This window comes from Pezoporus occidentalis, unplaced genomic scaffold (genome assembly GCF_034315485.1).
Source record: "Pezoporus occidentalis ecotype Australia unplaced genomic scaffold, CSIRO_AGI_Poc_V1 ctg71, whole genome shotgun sequence".
Lineage (NCBI taxonomy): Eukaryota > Metazoa > Chordata > Aves > Psittaciformes > Psittacidae > Pezoporus > Pezoporus occidentalis.
This window is the reverse complement of record NW_026916062.1, coordinates 258085-284580: the sequence shown is the minus strand read 5'-3', so window position 1 is coordinate 284580 and position 26496 is coordinate 258085. Positions and strand designations below refer to the sequence as shown.

The following is a 26496-nucleotide window of genomic DNA, read 5'->3' as shown; positions in this document are numbered from 1 at the left end:
GGTCACGCTCCTTTTGATGCAGCCCAGGATACGGTTGGCTTTCTGGACTGCGAGCGCATACTGCCAGCCCATGTTCATTTTCTCACCAACCAACACCCCCAAGTCCTTCTCCGCAGGGCTGCTCTGAATCTCTTCTCTGCCCAACCTGTAGCTGTGCCTGGGATTGCTCCGACTCAGGTGTAGGACCTTGCACTTGTCATGGTTAAACTTCATGAGGTTGGCATCAGCCCACCTCACAGGTGTGTCAAGGTCCCTCTGGATGGCATTCCTTCCCTCCAGGGTATCAACCGAACCACACAGCTTGGTGTCATCGGCAAACTTGCTGAGGGCGCACTCAATCCCACTGTCCATGTCAGCAACGAAGATGTTGAACAGGATCAGTCCCAAGGCCAATCCGTGTGGGACACCACTCGTTACTGGTCTCCAGCCGGACATTGAGCCACTGACCACAACTCTTTGCATGCAGCCATCCAGCCAGTTCTTTATCCACCGAGTGGTCCATCCATCAAATTGATGTCTCTCCAATTTAGAGACAAGGATGTTGTGTGGGACAGTGTCGAACGCTTTGCACAAGTCCATGTAGATGACATCAGCTGCTCTACCCCTGTCCATCAGTTCTGTAGCCCCATCATAGAAGGCCACCAAATTGGTCAGGCAGGATTTCCCCTTAGTGAAGCCATGCTGGCTGTCACCAAGCACCTTGTTGATTTTCATGTGCCTTAGCATGCCTTCCAGGAGAATCTGCTCCAAGATTTTGCCAGGCACAGAGGTGAGACTGACTGGTCTGTAGTTCCCTGGGTCATCCATTTTCTCCTTCTTGCAAACAGGGGTTATATTTCCCTTTTTTCAGTCATCGGGAACTTCACCTGACTGCCATGATTTCTCAAATATGATGGCCAGCGGCTTCGCAACTTCATTTGCTGGCTCCTTCAGGACCCGTGGATGGATTTCATCAGGTCCCATGGACTTGTGCACATTCAGATTTTTAAGATGGTCTCGAACCAGATCCTCTCCTACAGTGGGCGCAAGGTCTTCATTCTCACAGTCCCTGCATCTGCCTTCCAAGACTTGGGTGGTGCGGTCAGAGCCTTTGCCAGTGAAAACCGAGGCAAAGAAGTCATTCAGAACCTCAGCCTTCTCCAAATCCTGTGTAGCCAGTTCTCCCGAGAGCTTCCTGAGGGGGCCTACATTCTCCCTAGTCTGTTTTTTATTTGCTATGTACCTGTAGAATCCCTTCCTGTTATCCTTAACATCCCTAGCCAAGTTTAATTCTAACTGGGCCTTAGCTTTCCTAACCTGGTCCCCAGCTTCCCAGACAACATCCCTGTACTCTTCCCATGCCACCTGTCCTTGCTTCCACTTATTATAAGCCTCTTTTTTCAATTGAATTTTCCTCAGGAGCTCCTTATCCATCCAAGGAGGTCTCCTGGCCCTCCTGCTGCACTTCCTTCTGGTTGGGTTGCAACACTCCTGAGCTTGCAGCAGGTGATCCTTGAATATCAACCAACAGTCTTGGGCCCCTCTGCCCTCTAGGGCTGTATCCCATGGAACCTTCCTAAGCAGATCCCATTTTGTCCATCACCAAAACTATCTGGTATTAAAAAAAAAATGAAGAACAAACATGTTTTGCTGTAAAAACAACTTCAGTAGGAGAGTATGGATTTTACATCTATTTTTTCATTTGGGATTTATACTTGATCATACAGCTGTGATAGAAACCTTGCCATTATTTCATTTTCTATCAGAGAATATTTTATATTCTCCATAGGATAAGAAAGTCTGTTTAAAGACAGAAATTATCCTCTACTTTCATGAAAGAAGCACACTTTTCAGCATAATTAATACTCTAGATGATTAACATGCTTAAAAGATACAATTTCTGGCTGTTGAGGAAGGTGGCTGAAAGATCACAGAAGGAGGGTATTGAGTACTACGTTTTAATTTCTCCTGTAAACCAGGAGACCTTTGGAAATTGTGCAACATCTTAGATGATAAAGAAATAAATGCAAAAAAAACTCCAACAATGTGGCTTCAAACCAGAAAATTGTTATTATTGTTTTTAATAACATATTAAGACACAAATAGGTTTTGCATTTTTTGATAAATTGCTTTTCTATCTTTTGTACTGGCTGAGGTCATTAGTATTCAGACTCAGTATCTCCTGCAACTTTTCCTTCCTTTCCATTTATTCCTGCTCCTCTGAGTGCGACAGATCCGTTTGGGATGCGTGGGGTCCAGGCTCATTTGGTGCTCACACGCACACATGCGTTATTTGTGGGTACAATTTGTGGGTACATCAATTACAAGGCAGAGACAGAAATTGCAGAGACAGAATTTGAGACTCCCCTGAGCTAAATCCATCAGGATGAACAGATTGTAAACTGCCCATAGCAAATATGATATGCAGCAATTTAGCACCATGTTAATACTTCATAACCTTCATCCCTTACATTTATATAGCTTTTTCCCTCCTGAAGCTTTCTGAAATTGCTTCTCCCGTCAAGGTACCACACCAAATTTAATAGGAATAGTTGTGAGCATTAGCTTTCTGAGTGATTTGAGGCCATATGGAATTTTTTCTATTTGATTGGGTAAGTCTGAAGCATTCATTTCTATTGTTTGTTACCATCTCATAAAAAAATCAGAGAAAAATACTGACTTCTTTGATTTGGGCGCTTTTGAGGCTTTATTGCTTATATGTGGTAATAACGTAAACCTTTTCAAAAATGGATTTTTTAATACAGTCTATAAAATAAACTTCACAATTTGTTTCTGGTTTGGTTTCTTTTTTTTCCTCTTCCTTTCTAACAGCAGTTTAAGATGAAGAGACATATCTACCTCAGAACACTGCAGAACTGCTAAGGCCACTTTAGTCGCTCTTTGAATATATCAAAGTATGGCACTATCTATCAGTCTTCCCCTTTGGTAACCCAGAGATGTTGTTGATAGAGACAGCCCTGCTCTCGTGACCCCAATTTAATTCCCTGTCTCCTATAATTGAACTCTATTATTCTTGGTGACTATAACCTCTATCCTTTTCCTTGGGTAGCTAAACTGTGACTTACTAGCGTATTACCCTCAGTTACCCTACAGTTCTATAAGTGTTTGGTTTTACTACCCTGGGAGGTTCCATTTTCCAAGGTACCTTTAAAAACACCAAGAACAAGTAAACCCAAAATGCTCCTACAAGCTTTTAATCTCTGTTGAATAGAATACACTGTGTCTTGCAAGTATGAGCCGAACTACAGGAAGCAGTGGGAGAATGGGTATACATTGGCAAGAATGGTGAGAAAAAAAAAAGTAATCCTAAGGTAATTCAGGTTGAAGTGGGCCTTGGGCAGTCTCTAGTCCAACCTCCTTACACTGGAGAAGGAAGGAGGGGGCTAAAAAAGCAACCAGTGTAGTGTCTTCCCATTTTCTCCTGGGATTCAGTTGGTTTCTCTCCTCCCATGTCATCTTAGCCCCTTGTCTACATCTCTGGCCTATTCAAAACTGAAGATGTGAGACAAAGGACGTCTTGGTGCAGCCTCTCAAGCACAAGATGATGGACAGGTAGGAGGGAAGAACCTCAGAAGCCAGCAGCGAGACGTAGACATGAAGGTGGAAGTGAGTGGGGTGAACAAAACTGTTGGGAAAGGCAGAACTGGTGGCCTCTGGAAACATGCAACATGGCTGTGGCGCAGACCTGGTAAAGGGGCTGGAGGAAAGGCAAGAGCATCTTAAATGCTTACGTTGTATTGGCTGCTGACAGCGTCTGGGACAAGCAAGGGCAGGAGGAGTGGGACTGCATGTTTCCAAGCCTGGTAAATGGGTTGAGCGGCTTCTAAAGGTGTTTAAAAAGTTAACACTGTTCTGGCTTTCATCTAGGTGGCACAGTCTGACTCCAAAACTGCACCCTTTTGCCAAACGCCTTTCAGCCTCCACCCTGTAGTGTGGGAGAGAAATAGCACACATTTGTGTGAGCAACATCCTCACGACTTCCTCTTTACAGCAGCAGCAAATTCAGTTCACTAAGAATTATGAGTAGTCCTCACTGCAGTGGTTTTGCATGTTATTGTGTTACATAAGAAATATTTTTCACTCCCTGGGTAAAATGTTCTAAAGGCAGAATGCGCAGCTCGTGCTCTGCTTTGTGTCTGGAACAGCTCCTCCTCAAAAAGACTGCAAAGAGACTGGAGATGGGAGTTCTTAGCAGATGTGTGCCCAGGGACTGCTGGGGTGCAGCCAGCAGAAGAATGGACACTCCAGGTCCACAGTGATCCAATTAGCCATCACCTTTCCTTTGAGCTCTTCCTCTCTGAATGTTCTGATCTTTGATTTATTTCCTTCAAGTTCGTGCAGATTTCCATTTTACTGCAGAAGTGCCCTAGAACTAATCAGGTGCCATCTCTTGTTTATCCTGGGCAGTGTTGAAAAATTCTGTGAGAGAGCCTTTTCTCTAATCCAACTTTGAAAACTGTTTCTATTTCCAGGAAGCACATCCTTTTTTTTTCTTTCTTTTCCTTTGAAAAATCATTTTCCTTCCCCCATCTTTTTAACAGCTCCATTTTGACATTTTATTTCCATTTTTTTTTATTCTATAACTACACACCATTGTCAACACTGAATACTGAAGTAGGAGTCAAAGCATGAAAACTATACAGGTGACACACTAAAAAAAGCTTCAGCAACACAGGTTGACCAGAGACAGAAAAAGAGTGTTGAACTTCCAGGGGGTTTTCCAGCCAGGCTGTAAGAATTCCAAAGTAGGTCAGGCAGGCTGACAGTGTTACGCTAAGCCTTGCTCTGAGAGGTTTTATAAAGATCTTAGGAAAGTCCTTTTCTACTGTCTACATTCTTTTGAGACTAACAGTAAGGACAGGGCTGTCATTTGAAATAGAATTGCTATGTCTCAAAGATAATCCTATGCACTGGGTGACTGCCTGCACTATAAAAATACTTCTGGGAATCAGAAAAATGGTGGAAATCTGTACTTATCACTCCAAACACTATGGCATTTCAGTCTCATTAAAGTATTTATGAATCCTGACTGGTGGGTGACTCTGGAAACATCATTAAAAAGCATCTCAGATTGTAATGATTGCGATGTTGCACTATAAGATTGAGGCACATTTTAGAGGAAGATATTAACAGCTTCAGTGGATGATCTAAACAGCATGAAAAAAGTGGAAGAGATAGCTCCTTTGTTTAGCTGTCACAAGCAATGGATGCTGGGGTGGAGGAGCAAATCATGGGGAAGAGATGTTTACACATGAATAGACCATACCCTAAAAAGCAGCAAACAACTTACAGCCTGCTTTGGTTTGTCTGCCTAAAAAAAAAAACAAAAATAGCAAATACCTCTAATATACAAATAGAGCAAATACTTGTCTAACAGTTTACTTCTAGGTCATCTTTCAGTGATGACTATACCAGTGGATCATCTGCAAAGCTGTAGGTCTGCAGACACTGGTTTAAGTTTCATCTTGATAAATTTCTCAGCTTAGCGAGTGCAAAAGCCTACTTCCTTTGTCTCTGCATCAAAAGGTGTGCTCAAAAGTGAATGGAATGCCACAAACCCTGGAGTTGCTCGAAAGAACAGGTGATCTTCACAGTCTAGGTTATTTCTTAAATAACCATCTAAAACCTCATAGTTTGACAAGTGCCAAGGCACGCTCAGCATACTGACCTGGGAAAAGGTGATGATGAAAGAAAGAACACTGTCTCATAAAAGCTTAAGGCAACATCTGGTTTTGCCAGACTCTCAGGAAATTCACTCATCATTCCAAAGGTAAATCACAAAGTGAAAGACTTCACTGAGTGCATCCTTCCACCACATTATTCTTCAAAATATTATTTTTTTGGTATACTGTCTCAGTTCAGTCTCTAAAACCATTTATTTGACCAATGGAAAAATACAAATCTCTAAACAAAAAATCATGGTTACATCCACATAGTACTTTTCTACTGAAATGTTATTTACCTAAAATTGATGTAAAGATACAACATTCAGTTTTCCTAAGGCAAGATGACTGCATCTGAAATCAGATGGAGTAACCCTATGCTCGTATTGTGACCTATTTTCCCTTGTACATTGTATGGATGTAAACACTTTAAGTCTGCATGTTATTTTTTATGGCTTCTTTTACTTCAGGGTAAGGTACTTTATTCAATACATACATAATTTAAGCAAGACAGTGAAACCTCTAGTAAGCAGTATCTCAGACAAGCAATCTTTGTCTTATGAATGCCCCTCAACCACTGCAAACATTATCCCCTGAGGCTTCTAATACTGTATTATTCAGGCTCTGCTAAAAGGCACCACCACTACTCAACACATTTTTCTGACAGGTTTAACACTATATATTCTGCACTGCAGTTCAGAGAAAAAAAAATCCATATAAAAAGTAACTAAATCAATTTATGTCAGAAAACACTAACTCAGATTAGGACTGATACAGAATAGCTACTGCCATGTTCTGTGACTCATTTGGCAGTAATATGATCTTTACAGATACCTAATGCAGAGCAGTACTCCAAAGTGAACAGAAAGGATTCTTGATGAAAAATAATGATCAAATTAAAGTAAAAATAAATCCAGTTGTAATGATTGATAGGTGAAAACATTAGACTTTTCTTTACTGTCTTTGAAAAAATAAACAAGCTTTAACCAGTTATTATATTCTGCTTGCCAGCACAGAACAACAGAAACACACACCTTAAACAAGGCCTTTTTATGAGCTACTGAATGCTTCCACTGGTGTCCAGAGCAATGTATTGCTCCATATACAATAACCTCACTAACAGCACTGAGGAGCTGTTCTCCTGGGTTGCAGTGTGTACAGAAGAAGGACGTCTGGCCAAGCAAACACAGGTGTGTGTGTCTGCCAGCTGCCAGGCAGGACGACTAGAGAAGAGTCCACTTATTCCTCTCAAAGTGTAGAAGTCAGAGGTGAAATGTTTCGTATCAACTAAACATTATTCTGTAATACACTTTTGAAGTGATGCTTTCAGAAATAAAGCGATGCCAGATAGAAGTGTGGTGGGTGGGATGGTTGGTGGGAGCTGAATCCTACCTCTGGGCTAGTGAGTCTGCTGACTGGTCACATTGTCCTGGGACCCACTTCCTCCCACGTTAAGGTAATGTTAGCTGTTCAATATGGCATAAATACCAATGAATGTCAAGCTTTGTTTGCCTTTGCAGCTTCCCAGGGGCTTTTTCTTATTTTTGTTCACATTGCTGTAAGGTGGTTTTTTTACATTTTGTGCAAGTGGATTTGAAGTCTGCACCCCTTCTACTTACCCAGAAAGATATGTCAAATCTGTTCAGCTACAGGGTGGCAGAAAATAGACTGTATGTAACAAACCTTACTTTGAGGATAGTGAAAATTCCATCTCTAAGTAACAAAAGAAGGAAAAGTCACAATGTGTTTGACAGCAGAACAGGAACCACAATACTGTAAGACACACGGAGACCTTTCTGTCCTCTTTTATTTGGTCTCAAAAAAGTTATCATGTGCAAAGCAGAAACATGGTTTCTCTCTCCTAAAAAACAGCATAGTATTTCCTTGTTCTCCATTTCCTTATTTTTAAGATGTATGAACTTACTTCTATAGTAAAAAATATTCAGATCTTGACCACAATTAAAGGGCATTTAAATAAAACCCATGAGTGTATCAAGTGGAAAAAAATACAAAACAGATGAAAGAATCATAATAAACAATGACAATCCAGGAGAAGAGGCTACATAACATACTGGGATGTTCTTCCTGTCCACGAGGTAAACTAACCTGAACAAATTCTGAGGTTCCTAGCTCAGGATTTTAAACTAAGGATGTAGACAAATTATCACAGTTACTGGTGTTATCATGAAACATCATTCTTGCTGCTCATTTATGCTCTGTGTAACTACTGCCCCAGAGAAAAGATGACTTATGACCTCCCCACCCAAAGCAATTCTCTCTTAACTTGTTTTCACAACTTCTCTTCAGTGCCCAAAACCTGTACAGCTGAATTGTTGGTATCAGTAACTCCATTTGATAAAAGGTTCACAATGCTTAAAACCTAAATTAAACCCCAAAGTGCCAACCTGGTGATGCATCTATCTGAGAGGAGATCATTTTAGGGGTGTTTCAATTGCCAAATAAAAGGGAAATTTTCTATCCCTTGCATATTAAAAAGATTACTTCAGACTGCAATGTTGTTCAGCTGTTGGAATGAAGAAACAGACATAAACAAAAAATTATGGGTCAGCAAATACAGGACCTAGCACTGTTAGCTGGCTCAGAACATTTCAGTATAATTCTTTATGCAGATCCTCCATAATTTTCATTTAGCAAAGTTCATACCTATTACTGTACAACTCTTTCAATACAAAGTGCTACGTGGGTGGTACATTTTATTATGATGTTACTGTTTGCTACTGTAAGCAATATTTAATGAGCACAGCACTATGATAATTTGTTCATGTTGCCTCAAATTAAATAATGAAACCAACTTTTGAAATACACATTTTTAACTGACAGGATGCAAACAACAGAAATGGTCATTTCAGCTGAAATGTTTTAAACAACTTTACATTCCAATTCACTTCATACATGGAACACAACTGAAATGGTCAACTTTTAGAAATTGTGTTTATGTCAATGCTAATATCAATAAACGTCATTGTAAATTCCTGCAAAGGATATACTCTAATGGAAAAGAAATTACTCACTTTACTAACTACTTCTGAAGTCTAAAAGTCTGACGAGTTTTAAAATGTTGGTCAATACTGTATGTGCAAAACTGCATTTAGAGTCTTCAAAGGACTCGAAGAGGCCAGACATCTCTTGTGCCATCTCTTCTACCTGCAAACATTAAAAGACATCAGGTCTGCGGTTTCTGTTAAGCCCGATGGTGACAGCTGCTGGGAAACTGTCACTCTTGTGCTTTCGAACAACTTGTCTGGATATGGGAAATTTGCAGAACTGGAAGCAATAGCTGGAAAGCATCCTGAATATAAGTAGTACTGTTGCAACCCTAATGGGAAGATAAAACATGGTTCATCAGTAGAGCTGTCACGCACTTCAGGAATCACATTTTAAATTACATTATTTTTCGTTTTACATCAGCATCATACTACATTAGCATATGGATTCACACAAGATTTTATACTCTGCATATAACAAAAATTATAAACTACAACAATTTACAGCTAAAAAGGACAGCCTGAATCACTACATAAAAATCTGATTTCCCCTCAGTGTGAACTCTTGGACAGTTTTGTTTGTAATGTAAGTAGAATAAAACGCCAGTGTTCAGAAGTAGATTTGATTTTTTAAATACAAACCAGTTAGTCTCTCCATCAACAGAACTAAGTTTGAATTTGCCGTAGGTGGAAGAAATATTAAAATTAAGTTTGAATTATTGTACTGGTTTTAACACACAGTGCTATTTTTGGCATTTCTACTACTGAACATAGCAGCTTAGAGGTTTGTATTTTCCCATGACCCTAGGCTGTACTAATATGTATTTGTATACAAATACGAGATATAAGAAGTACAAAACATCATATCCCACAATTCTGGACACTCCCAGATTTTGCAGTTCCTGAGGCATGGAAAAATATGTCAGCTGCAACAGCAAATTTACCCTGTAACAAGAAGAACCACATAGTAATCTTTGCTACAGCTCGATTCAATTTTCCATGTTTTTTTCTTAAAGGTACTGTTAATTCAATGCAAAATCGCTTATTGTAAAATAATCTTTTTCTCATTGTTAAGGGAACACAGCTATTAGATACAGAATGACAATCTGTAGTCACTACTTCATGTTTATTTATGTTTGAAGTGTGCTCTAATTAGCAGAGTTAAAAGAATTTGTGCTGCAGATAATATATGTTTTAGTACTTCATAAGCATATTACTCTCTCTTGACCTCTCAGTAAAACTGAGTCACATTTTACTCACTGTGCTTTTCTGATGTGTCTAATAGAAGAGGTCACTCATAGATCATGGCATCTAATAAACTAAATCACTCATGAACACTGTGGTGGTGTCTGACACATGGTAATCCCTGTGCTGACCAAAGCCTGCTCTGCTGCTAGATTGTGACTCTGTAGAAATCTAAATACCTGTGGATGGGAAGCACTGTAGCACACCTGCAATACAAATTTTAAACAAAAGAATAGCCTGAAACTATCTGTGAATCAGAAATACTTTGCAATACTTGAAGTAGGTTATAGAACAGTAAGAACACACTTATTCCAGGGAACTTGTGAATAGGTTAGAAAAGGGCTAAAGAGCACATCACGAAGTGTCTGCTGAGCTCTGACAGCAGCAGAATATCAGAGCTGGCCAGTCTCACTTCAGTCATACAGTTCTTTAGAATCCTCACTAAAATGATGATCCTAAATGAAATACCTCCAATATTACTACTAGAGCATTTGTGGGAGAGGCTAAACACAAAATCAAGAGATGTATGAGCTAGCACTGAACAGCCATAATTATATTGTCATTACTGTTTATATAGTTCCTTCTTCAGATACAAATGTGACTGTTTCATTTCTAAATCATTTTACTAGAACATTTCCCAACATAAAATAAGTGAAGGATTACCTCTAATAGCACACTGTTGATGATGGGGTTAAGAACCTCTGCCTTCACTCTGCTCTGGAAACCAGAAAATAGAATGAAATGCCAGGACATGAAATACATTTAACAGAAATATACTGATATCTGAGAAGTGGGTTTATGAATTCTATAAAGGTCTTGTTTCACTTTGATTTTTATTCATGCTGTTTATCATAGCATTCCTGATAACCACATCTACATTTCATACACAATTCAGGAGACCCTGAATATTTCTGTCACTGAGTACAATGAACTAAAACAGGCTGAGAGGTTTACTTTTTTATTAATTAATGGAGTTTGAAATTGCCTGGTTTCCTATGGATGTGAGATTTATGTGACATTATCTGTCCATGTGTCTGTCAGTGCCCTTTTCAACTCTCCCAAAATTTTTTAATTTTCAAGGAAACAAGAAGGAAAAATACAGGTCAGGAGGAAAATGAAGTTTTTAGGAGTTTCACAAATATCTGTGGTTAGGAGGAAATGAAAGGCCTAGAGCAGCTCCCTTACAGGAGGAACAGGTGGAACTCAGATCCCCAAATTGGAAGCAGTGTATGTTGAGCTGGACAATGCAGGCTGGACAGTAAACATAGTGTTTTTCTCCACCACCAGATAGAAATAACAATGGGTACACAGAATCACAGAATGTCTGGGGCTGGAAGATCGTCTAGTCCAACCCCCTGCTAAAGCAGATTACACAGGATCTCGTTCAGAAGGGATCTGAATATCTACAGAGGAGACTCTACAAGCTCTCTGGGCAGCCTGTTCCAGTGCTAATGGAAAAAGGTTTTCCTTATTTTCAGATGGAACTTCCTATTTCAGATTGTGCCTGTTGCCCCTTATCCTGTCGCTGGGAACCATAGAATAGAGTCCGGCTCCATCCTCTTGACACCTGCCTGTAAGGTATGTACAATGCATGTAGAATGAGCAGTAACACTATTAGAGACTACAAAACCAGGATTCATTGACTTCTCAGCTTTTTAAAATGGCAAAATTTTGTTTCTTTCTTTATTTCCACTGGTTGTTTTTTTTTTTAGAAAGACAGAAACCTCCAGCTCCAGCAAGATCTGCTTTCTTTCAATACCAAACAAGTTGGCTTTATTAGAGCAAAAGAAACAAAATACTAATTAATTTAACTGAAGGATTTCCTTACAACCTTGTAGGTTTCATATTACAGATTTAAAGAAACATGAAACACCTTAATTTTAGCTTGGAGAAAGATTGCAGAATCAAAGGGAAGACGGTTAGAGAAAAGAGCAATTCTACTGTCAATTATTAGAAAATCCATTATGAAGTGCACTGTTTAGTTGATTGTCAATAAACTGAAACAGATAGAGAGCAATTAAATATTATTGATTCTATGAATCAATAAGTTGAAGTTTGAAAGAAGCGTAGCAAGGAAAGCTGTTATTTCTTACTTCTGCATTACTACTCACTCAACAATTTTGCCAACATTATAGATTATGTGTACAACCACCACTACAGCTACTGCCTCTATTACACAGCCATAAGGATGGCATTATGTTTGAAAAAAATAGCATTTCCCATTCTAAGCCATTTCTCAGTTTCCCACGAGTCACTGCACTTTGCAGGATACTGGAAAGTGTTTGCAAACCTGGGTGCTGCTGGCAGGCTAAGGAGGAAATCAAAACCCTGGGACATGCAGGAAGATGTGGGTTTTCTACAGTCCTACAGTGTGACAGGTGCTCTTTGCTTTCTTACTGATCCTGATGAGCAGAAGGCCCACATCTTCCTCCAAAAGCTTACAGGGATGGGACAGCACATGAAGATCATCAGACTGCCCTTCTAAAAGTATCTTCTAGAGACTATTTTAGCAGTGGAAAATGTCTTTGTGCTCAATCTTTTTCGTGTCCACACAAATGTCCACAAAACCAATCTGGTCCTAAAACTGAAAATTCAGTACAGGGTTGACAAGAACAAACCCCAGTGCAATTCTAGCAAAAGCTTTAGGTTCCAATTTTCTGAGCTAGACCAGCTTAATATTTCATGAGCAATTTATTTTTATTTGTCTGTGCATGTACTTATTGCAGCTGTCACACAAAGATATGCTAAAATACAATCCTAAAATGCAAAATAAGCAGTTTCTTCCAGAGTAATGGGAATGCATGTAAATTATTCAGAATAAAAGCAACCCAATAAATCATATTTGCCACAAATAACTCCAAAAAAATGCTCAGAGATGTGCTGGAAGAGTTTATGGGAGAACTGGGAACATTTCCTTTGATGTACTTTCACATTTTCATGGAGTAATCAGAAGAGCCAGAGTTTGTTTTTCTCTGATGTTTACAGAACAATTTCAGCAACAGCACAGTTTTTCCCTCTGGATCCTGCTAAAATAGTCAGATATCTGTCACTCATCTTTGAAACGTCTTGAAAGGCAGGATACTATTTCTAGCAAAGCTGTTCACAGATAAATGGATGTTCCTAAATGAAGTATCTTGACATATAAGATGGAGTGGTTTGGTTTTGGTTTTGTTTTTTTTAAGATAGGCAACCAAAGAGATTTTCTAATCTCTTAAACCATTTGAAAACAAGTGGCCCTAGTACAAGGGAATTAGCAAAGGCTAATGAAGCCATCTTAAGGTGCTGGAATCTGTTACTGACTTTTACACAAATGTATTCAAAAAGGATAGGCTGAGTAGGAAAACAAAATATCATCAAGCTGTGGGACTTCAAATGTGGGGCCCTTTCAGTACAAGAAGGTAAGAGTTTCTGAGTGGTAATAGGGAAAAATGAGAAAGTTTTTAGAAGGCAGGGGACACACTGCAGTCTATTGAGGCTTATAAACTCTCTGCAACTGGGAATTTGCTGTAAAAATGCTCTGCGCTCTTGATCTGAGGAAAGAAGTGTACAAACTGGAACACAAGAGGTTCCACTTAAACTTGAGAAGAAACTTCTTCTCAGTGAGAGTGACAGAACACTGAAACAGGCTGCCCAGGGAGGTTGTGGAGTCTCCTTCCCTGGAGACATTCAAAACCCGCCTGGACACATTCCTGTGTAACATTATCTAGGTGTTCCTGCTCTGGCAGGGCGATTGGACTAGATTATCTTTCGAGGTCCCTTTCAATCTCTAGCATACTGTGATACTGTGATACTGTGTGAAGTGCCCATTTTGCTGGACCTCAGGTAAAGCCACCAGACCCAGGTAACAATTTCTGTTTCAAGAAGTGAATTATGCTTAAAAAAAGCCCAAATGCTACAAAAAATTGCTTTTATCTTACCCCAGCTGTTGTTACAGAATCAGAAAACTTCTTGGATAAAGATGAAACTTCATTGCACATGGCATTTGTTAAGCTGGTTTAAAAAAGAGAGACTAATATAAAAATACATCCTTGTCCAGTTAATGGATAAAACCCCTATGACTGTCCCAGGCACACGCTTCATCTTAGAAGCCAAGAATGTTAGGGCAATTTTGCTTCTAGTAAGTTTTTAAATATTTTGGGGTAGACTTTGTCATGATACAGTTTTTATATTCCTCCGCTGAAAAATCCATGGCTGACTACAGCAGCAAACTGATGTCATGTTGGCTCAAACACTGGTCTTTTTTGACAGGGCAATGTTTCCATTTGTTAAAGTCCAAACTTCTAGTTTAACTGCTGTTTTTCTGATGATTGCAGCAATACAACTCCTACAAATTCTACTGGAAATAAATCAAACTTCAATGAGAGCAGTGGGAAGTTTCCTATCTAAGCAATATAATATCTACTCTAAATGTATTAAAAAGGAAGTACCCTTGTGGTTAAAATATCAACAAACAAAGAGATCTAGTTCTATTCCTAGACCTTTCACTGTTTTTTTAAACAATCACAAATGCATCACCTAGAACCTCATCCTGCAAAGTGCACTATACCTTAGCTCTAATTTGGAAAAATACTTGCTCAAGTACGTTGTTTTAGACTGAAGTGTTTCTTATGGCCTTTGCTATTGTTACTAGCATTCCTGAGGATAAACACTTAAATAATTTACTTACTTAAAGTAAATTATTAAACTCAAGTGCTTACCACACCTTAATGTCAAAACCCACTGAAATCAGTAGAATTGATTACTACAGAGAGCTTGAGATCTGAATTTTGAGTCCCACTAGATAAACCAGCTTCTTCGATTTACGTATGTTTTGTCATGGTTTACTGCAAAGTTGCTGACAAACGTGGTCTTGATTAGAGCTGCAGACTGACTTTTCTGTATTTTTTTGGCAGATAAACTGTAGATAATGAAACTATTGGCAAATAAGATGACTGCATTGTACACTATAAAAGCAAGCTGTATGCATAGGAAATGCAACCCAAATTAGCACATACTTTTACTTGCTGGAGCAGAAACGACTTTCAGACTGTGAACAAGACATGTTTTTGTAAACATACATATGTTGCCCATGTCAGAAAATGACAGCCTACATAACTTGATTACATGAGAAAATGTACCACCAGGATCCCTAAAGCCAGTGCTGTCTGTTGATCCATGAACTTAGTGTGCCCCAGGTGCCAAAAACCGAACAGACCTTCATGAGTTTTAAGCAAATGTTTGTATTACTCACTTTGTCAGTACTTTTGCTTGATCTTGAGCTGTTTTTTCCACTTCCTGCCCATGCAGAATTAATTCCGCTACTTTATGAAGCTGTTCAATGCAACGAGCAGTTACCTCGGCCAGACTTTCAATGGACAGCATGTAGATTTCCTTAAATTAAAACCAGGAAATAATATAATCAGTAATAACAACACTGATAATTATATGTATAGATATATATATATAGGAAAGAAACTGAAACATTGGAGCCCTCCCTGCCCCAATTGGAAATGCTGCTACAAACACAGTGAAGTAATATCAGCTATAATGTCATCCTCACAAACAATACTGGAAAATTAAATATCCACACATTATAAAACACAGACCTTATCCTCATCCTGAAAAACTAATAAGAACAAGTCTACCATTTATTTGTATGGAAACTAGGTCAGGCTCTCAGATTTTCTAACATAGCACTTTTAAACTTAGTCTTAACAAATACAAAGAACCCTTAAGTTTAGAATAATTCATAATTAATTTCATCTGGAGTGAAAAGTACTGAGTCATCCCTCATATCACTCTCCAGAGTAGAAATGGATAATATTCCCAGTAAGAAAGTGGCTTTTATCGTCAATGATGAAAATTCTACCCAGCAGTATGGCACTACACCTTTCACAAGATGATGGCAGCTGGAAATTTGCAATCACATAAAAATCAGTAATATATACAGTGTAACTCTGCCTCCTTCTTTGGGCCTTTTTTGTAAGAAAACATAAGAGATAATTTCTTTATTAGAATAATTAAAAAAAATCTTGACAAAGATACCAACCACATTTAATATTGCTGTAATTTGGTGTAAAATATTCAGTCAAAATCAATCTTATCAACAAGAGGGATTACCTAAACGGACACAATGCTTTTAGCCTTAAGAGGAATATTTCTGGTTTGTCTGTTTGTTATTTAAACTGCTCAAGAGTTTAAATAGTTAGAGAACTTCTTCCATGTACTGTCACTGGGACAAAGAGATGACAAAGAATGCAATATGCTATCATCGTTATGCCACAGAATCTCTCAGCTTGCTGTGCTGTATGTTGTGCATACACATGCATACACTCAAAAGCACAGATATGAAAAAATAAAACCAATGCATTAAGCAGAGGACCTGCTACTTTGATATTTTCTTATATGAACAGACTAACAGTAAAAATACTAATGTAAGTTAGTTTTCTATTGGGTTTACAGTGAGTAGTTATATGTTAATATTTCTTAATACTTCCATGAGTTTAAAAAATAAGGACAATGCATAACACTGACACACAAACATAAAAAAATAATCTTATCAAAGTATAACAATTTACTTAATGAAACTTATCCTCTAAAAGCTAATTACCTCCACAGTTTTGTTTTTATTTATTTCTGGTTTATCACTGTCAGTTTTTTCTTCTTTTTCAGCGCTTTCTTCACCAGGTTCTTCAGGTTTTGCTTTTACCTTCTCTTCTATGTCTACTGGTGTGGAAAAAGTGGCTTCTTCTAGCCACTCATGAGCTTTTTTCCTAGCCTGCCAAACAAAGAACCCAACCCCAAAGTTCAGTTCAAATATGGAATATCAAATTATGGTCCTGAACATTAATTTACAATATATTTAATACTTCCTTTTTACATTCAGAAGTTTAAACATATTAAGCCTCTGTGTGGAATTCAGTTAAGTGTATATTTAAGAAATTGTGGGGAGAAGCATTTCTGACTGTTTAAAGACGGATCAGTCAGGGATAAGCCCTCTACAGGTATGATACTCCTAACCAGCACATAGAGCTGGCATTAAAAACAAAATTACTACTATTTCAGCTTTAGGAGGCATCTTTCAAAGGAATTTACATAAGAATAATTATCCAAAACAATGAAAATAAGAAGGTGGTATAAAAAAAGAAAAAAAAAATACTGGAGAGGTAAGAGAGATGTACTAAATTCTTAAAGGAAAAAGAAATAGAAAACTGCTGTATCTTCAGCTGCCTTGCCAGGCATGAAAGTAGATCAAAGTGGAAAAGCCTTGAAGTTCTACACAACTTCAGGCTACTGTTAAGGTTAGTAGGATATTTATGATGTCTCTTTTTTAACATGAAGTTAAATTAAAATATGTTATGCCTTAAGCCTAAGCTAGTTATCCAAAGTCTATATATGCAGCTAGAGAGATAAAGATTCATTTGAGCCTAAGATAAGCAGGTGAATCACCTTTAAAGGGGCCTGATAGTACAAATGTGACTAGAGATGTGACTAGCTTCTAGCTGTCTAACTTTTAGATGATTGAAGCTAGATGGGATAAAGCCAAGACTTTGCTTATGGCTAAGAAGGTCTGGAGAAGTCCCTCAGAAGAATAAACATGATGAGCAAGAAAAATAATTCTGAACCTGACCTTTGTTCCCAGTATGTAAGACCAAATCTGCTGTGCTCATGAATTCTGTTCTGCTGAGACATCCCTAGGTGAAGGCTTTCTAACAGGGCCCATTGTGCTAGCTAGTCACTGTGGCTGTATCGCCTTACTAATCTCTCTTCTCCTCTGAAAGCTTTTCTGTATTCATCATTTTAGTCCCACCCTCCTGTACTTTTCTTTCTGAACTGTCTGCACTGAGCTAGGTACTGCTCTGTGTCAGATTTGAGAACAAAGCCTTCTCTCTTTGTTGAAGAAACAGAGGGCAGCTCACTTAACAGGTGCTAACCTTATTGAGTTTGTCAGGAGTAGCAGCAACATGCAATTCAAAGAGCAGTTCAGTGAGCATGCTGACAAACTCTTCTCCCATATCTGCTGCAAGAAAAAACAAGACAATTTCTGTTAGGGTGTTATCACTATAATATTTTACACGATCAAATACATCAAGTCAAATAGTTTCTCCAGGTACTCTGGCACCTGAAAAACATTGACTGTGGTGAAAGAAAGGGACGTGTGGGTGTGTGTGCGCGTATGCTTAAACAAAGAAGAGAATAAGCAAGAGAGATACCTGCAAAACCTGATATGCTAGCCTGGCTCTTCCACTACTCTTTCTACCCCATTCTAAATTCCACTAAGTTTCACAAAAACAGGTAAGAAGAGAAGAAGCTGTATGACCCCTAGTTATCTGACAGCACATGACCCACAAAGTAACTGAAGATATTAACCTATTCTTTCAAACCAAGGAATAAAAACTGCAGCAGAGCCAGACACAAGTAAGTTTCAGAGGAAATACTGGAAGACACTTTCTCTATTGCTCTGTCTGCAAACCACACCTAGAGATGTCTTTTCTTTCTATTTTAAGATTGAGGTTTGCTTTAATGAAGAATGTTTTCTCTTCTGCTTTGGAGTAATGAGCCTTAAAGTATCTGCACTTTTATTTCATAAGATTTTTGAGCAAAGATAAATATCATTAGTATTTGAATTTCATCATTATTATATGATGAAATTTTGAATTTGAATTTCATCATTATTTGAATTTCATCATTATTATATATATCCCTTTGACTACTTACAGTTGACATATTTTAACACACTCGAAGTTACTAAAAGTTGGGAATTTAGTTGGTTCTGTTCACCTGTAGTTACTGAGTTTGGATTCTTAATTAACATTTCCTGAAGGAATATATAAAATCCATTTTTTTAGCCTGATGACACTAAAAGGTCAAAGTCCCCATACTGAGGCTGGTAAAAGTCTAGCTATGTCAAAAATTAATTTCATGTCTTGCCGTATTCTGACTATTTTTGTTTATTTATTAGGTAGGCCAGTTTTTCCAACTGGTATGCAAATTTGATTTGATTTATGCAAATCATCAGTACTGGGCTTAAAAGTGGAAGGCCATTACTCTCCAAGGAGTTTAGGGATTTTGGTAGAACTGTCTACAATTCACAATACCTTGCAACACGTGGAAAGGTAGTGGAATCTGATGCTCAGACTATACTCAGAACAAAGGACATCTCACCCTTACCTGTAAAGAGAGTGCCTATAGAATCACAAAATGGTTAGGGTTGGAAAGGCCCTTAAGATCATCTAGTTCCAACCCTCCTGCCATGGACAGGGACATATTTGGTGACAGAAAATAAATTAGTATTTAGCATGAAGAATTGCTCACCTGCAATGACCAAGAGACTGAGCTTTCCTCTTAACAACAGGGGAACAGGCCAAGAAGATTGTGTTCTGGCAGGCCAAAGAGAAGCACAGAGTTCGTTTCATTGCTGCCCTTATCAGTAACTTTGGGCAACATGATTTTTCAGGTTTTGCAACACAGCACCTCTTGGATACATTGAATTCACTTGGTCTTAAAGCAATGCCAAATCATTTTATAAACTGCAGCATGATGAAAACTAGTAAGAAGTTCACTAGATCAATGTAAACTTACCCAAATTTTTGATAACTGGCATATTCAATTTAATACTCACTTGGGTTCCTATCTCCCTTAGCCTCAGATATGAAATTTTTGGTGTGTAGGAAAAACTACTTTTTCAGATATTCTCCTCTCATTATTTCATAAACAACTGAAAGGAAAAGACGCTGCAGTGAAAAATATGTGGAAGGGTTGCATAATCAAAGAGGAAACATTAGAGAGAAGGGTATGCATTTGGCTTTCTCCTACTTGTGTCAGAAAATGTCTTTTCCTTTCCATCTTTTCATATTGATTTAGTTAGTACCTGTCTGGCTGTTAAGCAAAGATGCAAAAAGAAAAAACCCTCAAAATTCCAAGCTCGAGAGAGGACGCCTTCAACACCGGAGCGGGGGGGTGATCAGCGTCCAGGAGCCTCAACTCAGCGACAAGAGCCACCAAGGGAGCCTCAAGTCCTCGACAGGACCTGCCCAGGAGCCGACAGCTCAGCTGACGCCAGCAGCTGACTCACACGGGGGGAAGTCTGAAGCAGTGGCACCAACCCTGACTGGTTAAAAACCTGCCCCAGGGAGCGCGAGCGATCAGGAGCGTGGCAAGGCAGTTTGCTCGGGCGGGCAGGCGAGCGGGATGGTGAGCACTCGTCGTATGATCAGGGCCCGGTCCGGGAGCTCTGCTCTGGCTGCCCCGGGGGTGGCCAGCGTAGGCACCCAGACAGAGCCGATGAGAGGGGAGGCTGCAGTGCAGAGCTCAGGGTGTAGAGAGTGCCTGCACCGGTCTGGTGAGGGAAAGGTGCACAATGGGCAGGGCTGCCCTTGGTGCTCCCTGGTGGAGGTGCTCCTGCAGCAGGTGGCTGAGCTGCGGGATGCTGTTAATAGACTGCGAGATGTCAGGGAAGCTGAGAGGAAGCAGGAATGCTTGCTCCTGGCCCAAACCGTGCAGGGGCCTCGAGCTTCACCTCTAGCTCATGAAGTAAAGAAGGAGGCCGTTAACCTGGGAAGCTGGGAATTAGTGACAAAAAAAAAAAAAAAAACAAAAAAAAGAAGGAAAAGGACAACCAAAAGCAAGGGGCTTCCCCCTAAATCCCCTGTCCCCACACAGAACCGCTTTGCTGTCCTGCAGGGGGCTAATGAGGAAATGCACTCAAGCCAGAAACAGCCGGCTGATGCCCTGGGAAAGAAGATCTCTACTGGTGCTGCTAGGAAAAAGTGGTGGGTCGTAGCAGTAGGGGACTCTACACTGAAAGGGACAGAAGCACTTGTCTGCCGGCCAGACGCCATCTCAAGGGAGGTGTGTTGCATACTGGGGGCACGGATCAGGGATGTGGCAGAGAGGCTGCCTGCTCTAGTAAGTCCCACGGACTATTACCCACTTCTGGTGATACATGTGGGTGCTAGGGATATAGATAGTAGTAGCCTGGGGAACCTAAAGAAAGACTACAGAGCCCTGGGGGAGGTGGTTAGGGGCTCTGGAGCTCAGATAGTCTTTTCATCAATTCTCCAGGATACAGGGGAGTACCTTAAAAAAGCTAGGAGGATTAGCCAGGTTAATAAATGGTTAAAAGGGTGGTGTCATAGTCAGGGGTTTGGGTGTCTTGAACATGAGACCCAAGCTTGTAGGCCAGATCTAGTGGGGGCTGGTGGAGCTGGTCTGATGATAAGGGAAAGAGCAGTTTTGGTAGGAGGCTTGCCAGACTGGTCAAGGAGGCTTTAAACTAGATGTGTTGGGGGAGGGGGGCATCATTCCATCCCAACACACCCAGTCAGTTGCCAGAACCTATAATAAATGCTCGGAGCAATGTAGAGATATCCCAGCCGCTCCAGCCAATGAGCCGGCTTCAGCTGGAGCTTGGCTCAGATGCCTCTGTACAAATGCCTGTAGCATGGGGAACAAACAAGAGGAATTAGAGATGTGGGCATGTCTACGGGGGTATGATATAATAGGCATCACAGAAACATGGTGGGATGGCTCCTATGACTGGAGTGTTGGAATGGAAGGTTACAGGCTCTTAAGAAAAGACAGGCCTAGCAGGCGGGGAGGGGGAGTTGCCCTTTGTGTTAGGGATAGGCTGGAGAGTATGGAACTCTGTCTGGGGACAGGTGAGCAGTCCACAGAGAGTTTGTGGGTCAGGGTTAAAGGGAGTATAGCTATGGGAGACATTACTGTGGGGATCTGTTACAGACCGCCTGATCAAGGAGAACCTGCAGATGAAGCACTCCATAGACAGATAGGAAAAGCCTCACGCTCGCAGGCCCTTGTTCTCATGGGTGACTTCAACCACCCTGACATCTGTTGGAAGGACGGTACGGCCCGGCACAAGCAATCCAGGAGGTTCCTTGATTGTGTAGAAGACAACTTCCTTCTGCAAGTAATAGAGGAGCCGACAAGGAGAGGTGCCATGCTTGACCTTGTGCTCATGAACAGGGAAGGGCTGGTTGGAAATGTGACTCTCCAGGGCAGGCTTGGATGCAATGATCATGAGATGCTCGAATTTGCGATCCTCAGGAGAGTGAGAAGAGCGTGCAGCAAGCTCACTGCCCTGGATTTAAACAGACTTTAAAAAAGTCTTTAAACAGACTTTCTTATCCTATGGAGAATATAAAATATTCTCTGATAGAAAATGAAATAATGGCAAGGTTTCTATCACAGCTGTATGATCAAGTATAAATCCCAAATGAACTGAAAATAGATGTAAAATCCATACTCTCCTACTGAAGTTGTTTCTACAGCAAAACATGTTTGCTCTTCATTTTTTTTTTAATACCAAATAGTTTTGGTGATGGACAAAATGGAACCTGCTTAGGAAGGTTCCATGGGATACAGCCCTAGAGGGCAGGGGGGCCCAAGACTGTTGGTTGATATTCAAGGATCACCTGCTGCAAGCTCAGGAGTGTTGCATCCCAACCAGAAGGAAGTGCAGCAGGAGGGCCAGGAGACCTCCTTGGAGGGATAAGGAGCTCCTGAGGAAAATTCAAATGAAAAAAGAGGCTTATAATAAGTGGAAGCAAGGACAGGTGGCATGGGAAGAGTACAGGGATGTTGTCTGGGAAGCTAGGGACCAGGTTAGGAAAGCTAAGGCCCAGTTAGAATTAAACTTAGCTAGAGGTATTAAAGATAACAGGAAGGGATTCTACAGGTACATAGCAAATAAAAAACAGACTAGGGAGAATGTAGGCCCCTTCAGGAAGCTCTCAGGAGAACTGGCTACACAGGATTTGGAGAAGGCTGAGGTTCTGAATGACTTCTTTGCCTCGGTTTTCACTGGCAAAGGCTCTGACCGCACCACCCAAGTCTTCGAAGGCAGACGCAGGGACTGTGAGAATGAAGACCTTGGGCCCACTGTAGGAGAGGAGCTGGTTCAAGACCATCTTAAAAGTCTGATCTGAATGTGCACAAGTCCATGGGTCCTGATGAAATCCATCCACGGGTCCTGAAGGAGCCGGCAAATGAAGTTGCAAAGCCGCTGGCCATCATATTTGCGAAATCATGGCAGTCAGGTGAAGTTCCTGATGACTGGAAAAAGGGAAATATAACCCCCATTTTCAAGAAGGAGAAAATGGATGACCCGGGGAATTACAGACCAGTCAGTCTCACCTCTATGCCTGGCAAAATCTTGGAGCAGATTCTCCTGGAAGGCATGCTAAGGCACATGAAAATCAACAAGGTGCTTGGTGACAGCCAGCATGGCTTCACTAAGGGGAAATCCTGCCTGACCAATTTGGTGGCCTTCTAGGATGGGGCTACAGAACTGATGGACAGGGGTAGAGCAGCTGATGTCATCTACATGGACTGTGTAAAGCGTTCGACACTGTCCCACACGACATCCTTGTCTCTAAATTGGAGAGACATCAATTTGATGGATGGACCACTCAGTGGATAAAGAACTGGCTGGATGGCTGCATGCAAAGAGTTGTGGTCAATGGCTCAATGTCCGGCTGGAGACCAGTAACAAGTGGTGTCCCTCAGGGATCGGTGTTGGGACCGGTCTTGTTCAACATCTTTGTCGGTGACATGGACAGTGGGATTGAGTGCACCCTCAGCAAGTTTGCCGATGACACCAAGCTGTGTGGTTCGGTTGATACGCTGGAGGGAAGGAATGCCATCCAGAGGGACCCTGACACACTTGTAAGGTGGGCTGATGCCAACCTTATGAAGTTTAACCAAGTGCAAGGTCCTACACCTGGATCGGAGCAATCCCAGGCACAGCTACAGACTAGGGATAGAAGAGGTTCAGAGCAGCCCTGTGGAGAAGGACTTGGGGGTGTTGGTTGATGAGAAAATGAACATGGGCTGGCAGTATGCGCTCGCAGGCCAGAAAGCCAACCGTATCCTGGGCTGCATCAAAAGGAGTGTGACCAGCAGGTCGAAGGAGGTGATCCTGCCCCTCTACTCTGCTCTTGTGAGACCTCACCTGGAGTATTGTGTGCAGTTCTGGTGTCCTCAACATAAAAAGGACATGGAACTGTTGGAGCAAGTCCAGAGGAGGGCCACGAGGATGATCAGCGGACTGGAGCACCTCTTGTATGAAGACAGGCTGAGAAAGTTGGGGCTGTTCAGCCTGGAGAAGAGAAGGCTGCATGGAGACCTCATAGCAGCCTTCCAGTATCTGAAGGGGGCCTATAGGGATGCTGGGGAGGGACTCTTCATTAGAGACTGTAGTGATAGGACAAGGGGTAACGGGTTAAAACTTAAACAGGGGAAGTTTAGATTGGATATAAGGAGGAAATTCTTTCCTGTTAGGGTGGTGAGGCACTTATGGGTTGCCCAAGGAGGCTGTGAATGCTCCATCCCTGGCAGTGTTCAAGACCAGGTTGGATGAAGCCTTGGGTGATATGATTTAGCGTAAGGTGTCCCTGCCCACGGCAGGGGGGTTGGAACTAGATGATCTTAAGGTCCTTTCCAACCCTAACTATTCTATGATTCTATGATTCTAAGTCCTTTTCTCAAAAAAACTCTGAAGATTGCTGCAGTTATTTCTCCTTCTGCAGGACTGAAAGAGTTTAGAGTTGCAACTAAAAGCAGCACTACCATCTCTGAATGAGATTCTGAGAGTCTAGGGTACCCTTTCCAAACACGGGAATGCAAAAGTACCGGTCTTCCTCCCAACTGTATAGCACTGGCAATTGACACCACACAAATACCATTACTTGGGTGATGAGAAAGTGGTAATAAATTAGCAGTAAGTGGTAATTAGCTTGTTTTCAAATACTGCTCAGTGGCTAAATAAGATCTAACATTTTCAAACACCGTTAGTTAATCTCTATCTTTTCTAACTTTTCTGAAGGCTAGAGAAACCACACCTCACCATCTTGCAAAATGTAGGTTTTAAGGGCAAAGGACCCCTGAGAAGATCAAGAAGACGTGGAAGAGATATCTTTTTGCTTCTGAAACACAGCAACATAGTGTTCAATGGCATAAGCCAGTCCTCAATCAGGTTAAAGGGGTTGTTTCTATCAGCTAGAAGAGGTTTGGTATGGATCTCACAGGCCTATAGACGTGAACTATGGTGACTTTAACTTTTTATCCTTCTGTTCTGGGGAATGCCAACATTCCTGACCTGTTTAAGACACCTATTTTGCTCCTAACCGATTTTATTGTAACCTTTGTAAACTGATCTACAGACAGTCATGCTGGTCCTGTTCCCTTCAATGCTGTGTACTAGGTCATAGTTACAGCATGCTTCTGTTGTCTTAACTTATTTTTCACACTCCACACCCCATGTCTTGCCAAACAATACCTAGAAAGCAGCGTTGCCACTATGTTTCAAAGTGACTTCCCCTCAAAAAGTTCATGATTATTAAGTCTCTTTATTACACTCTAATTTTTTCCCTGTCTAGCAAGGGAGGGTGCAAAGTGAAGATGAAGTTGCTAAACAGAAAAGCATTGCTAAAGACTTCAAAACTTTCTGATTACACAATTTCATAAACAGATTCTGTAAGAAAAACTCAGTTATCCAAAAGGTTATTATTTTCCCTTAATTTTGTTTTGCTTTCACTGACAACAAAGCAAAATAATATAACACTTCCTGATGTTATATTTTCTACATCTCACAGTTCAATTACCGCAGAAATTCAAAATGAAGCATTGATTAGCTTCCAGAACTTCTGGTATATTAATTTTAGTGACTACCTTATGAAGAGTGTTAGATATCAGAAATTATATTTTGGATTGTAGCATTTTAGATTACTGTATACAGAAGTAACAATTATTCATGTGGTTAAGTCTCTGTATTTCTAATTACCTTTCTGTGCCTGCAATGCTTCATCATCTGATTCCTTTGGAACAAAGATCTCTTTTATAGCAATTAAATCAGTTTTCACAGTCTCCAACTGCTCTCCATCAAGTGTTGCTAAATATGACTGAATCTGTAAATGAAAGGACATTTGGAAGAAAAAGTAAGCATTCCCCATCAAAATAGAGCATTTCTTAAGTGCTAATTTGGAGCCTGATACCAAAACAGGCTAGGAAACAGAAACTTCCACTATGCTCAAACCTTCCACTGCAGACACATTTTTAGTTCTCATCAACAAGATTTGTTGAGTATCACAAAAACTGCACCAGCCTTGCAAGATCATCAGGTCTCTACATTCTCACAGAACATTTGTTTTGAACTATAAATCTATGGTGTAACTGCAAACTGCAATAAGCACGTGGGGATTGCTTGGATGAAGACAGCAAGCAAAAACAGAACAGGCAGAGTTCATGGTTAGCCTGAGCAGTCACAGGAAGAGCTGGAAAAAGAAAACTGTCTTGCCTCCTTCAAAATGCAACCAAAATTATTGACAGTCTACCAGTTCTGAAGAACGTATTGACAGGTCTTTGCATGTCTCAGGGACCTGCAAGCTCCTGCATATCTAATAGGTATGCATGCCTAAGAGGGATGGAAAGAGATTCTTTGAATCGCTGTATGTTTGCACTACAGTTACATGGTGTTAATTCCATGATCACAGTCTCTGCCTAGGGAAGCCAACAGAAATGCCTTCTCCCCTTTGATACAGAATGTTACTTTTGGGTTTGTTTCAAGGGTTGTTTTTTTTTAGACC

General features: G+C 40.6%; 1 protein-coding gene across 3 annotated transcripts in view; it reads right to left on the bottom strand.

Annotated features, from left to right (window-relative positions):
* Nucleotides 1-7434: 7434 nt before the first annotated feature.
* The window catches only part of FAM114A1 (family with sequence similarity 114 member A1), a 36331-nt gene continuing 17269 nt past the window's right edge, over nucleotides 7435-26496 (bottom strand). For 2 of the 3 annotated variants that reach the window (XM_062642498.1, XM_062642497.1), the window contains exons 8-14: nucleotides 25695-25818; nucleotides 17827-17912; nucleotides 16503-16670; nucleotides 15144-15283; nucleotides 13831-13903; nucleotides 10577-10630; nucleotides 7435-9000 (exon numbers count right to left, since the gene is read on the bottom strand). In XM_062642498.1, the coding sequence (XP_062498482.1) occupies nucleotides 8899-9000; nucleotides 10577-10630; nucleotides 13831-13903; nucleotides 15144-15283; nucleotides 16503-16670; nucleotides 17827-17912; nucleotides 25695-25818 (747 nt within the window). In that variant the 3' untranslated portion in view covers nucleotides 7435-8898. The remainder of the gene's footprint in view (nucleotides 9001-10576; nucleotides 10631-13830; nucleotides 13904-15143; nucleotides 15284-16502; nucleotides 16671-17826; nucleotides 17913-25694; nucleotides 25819-26496) is intronic. The other variant, XM_062642499.1, reaches the window with a different exon arrangement.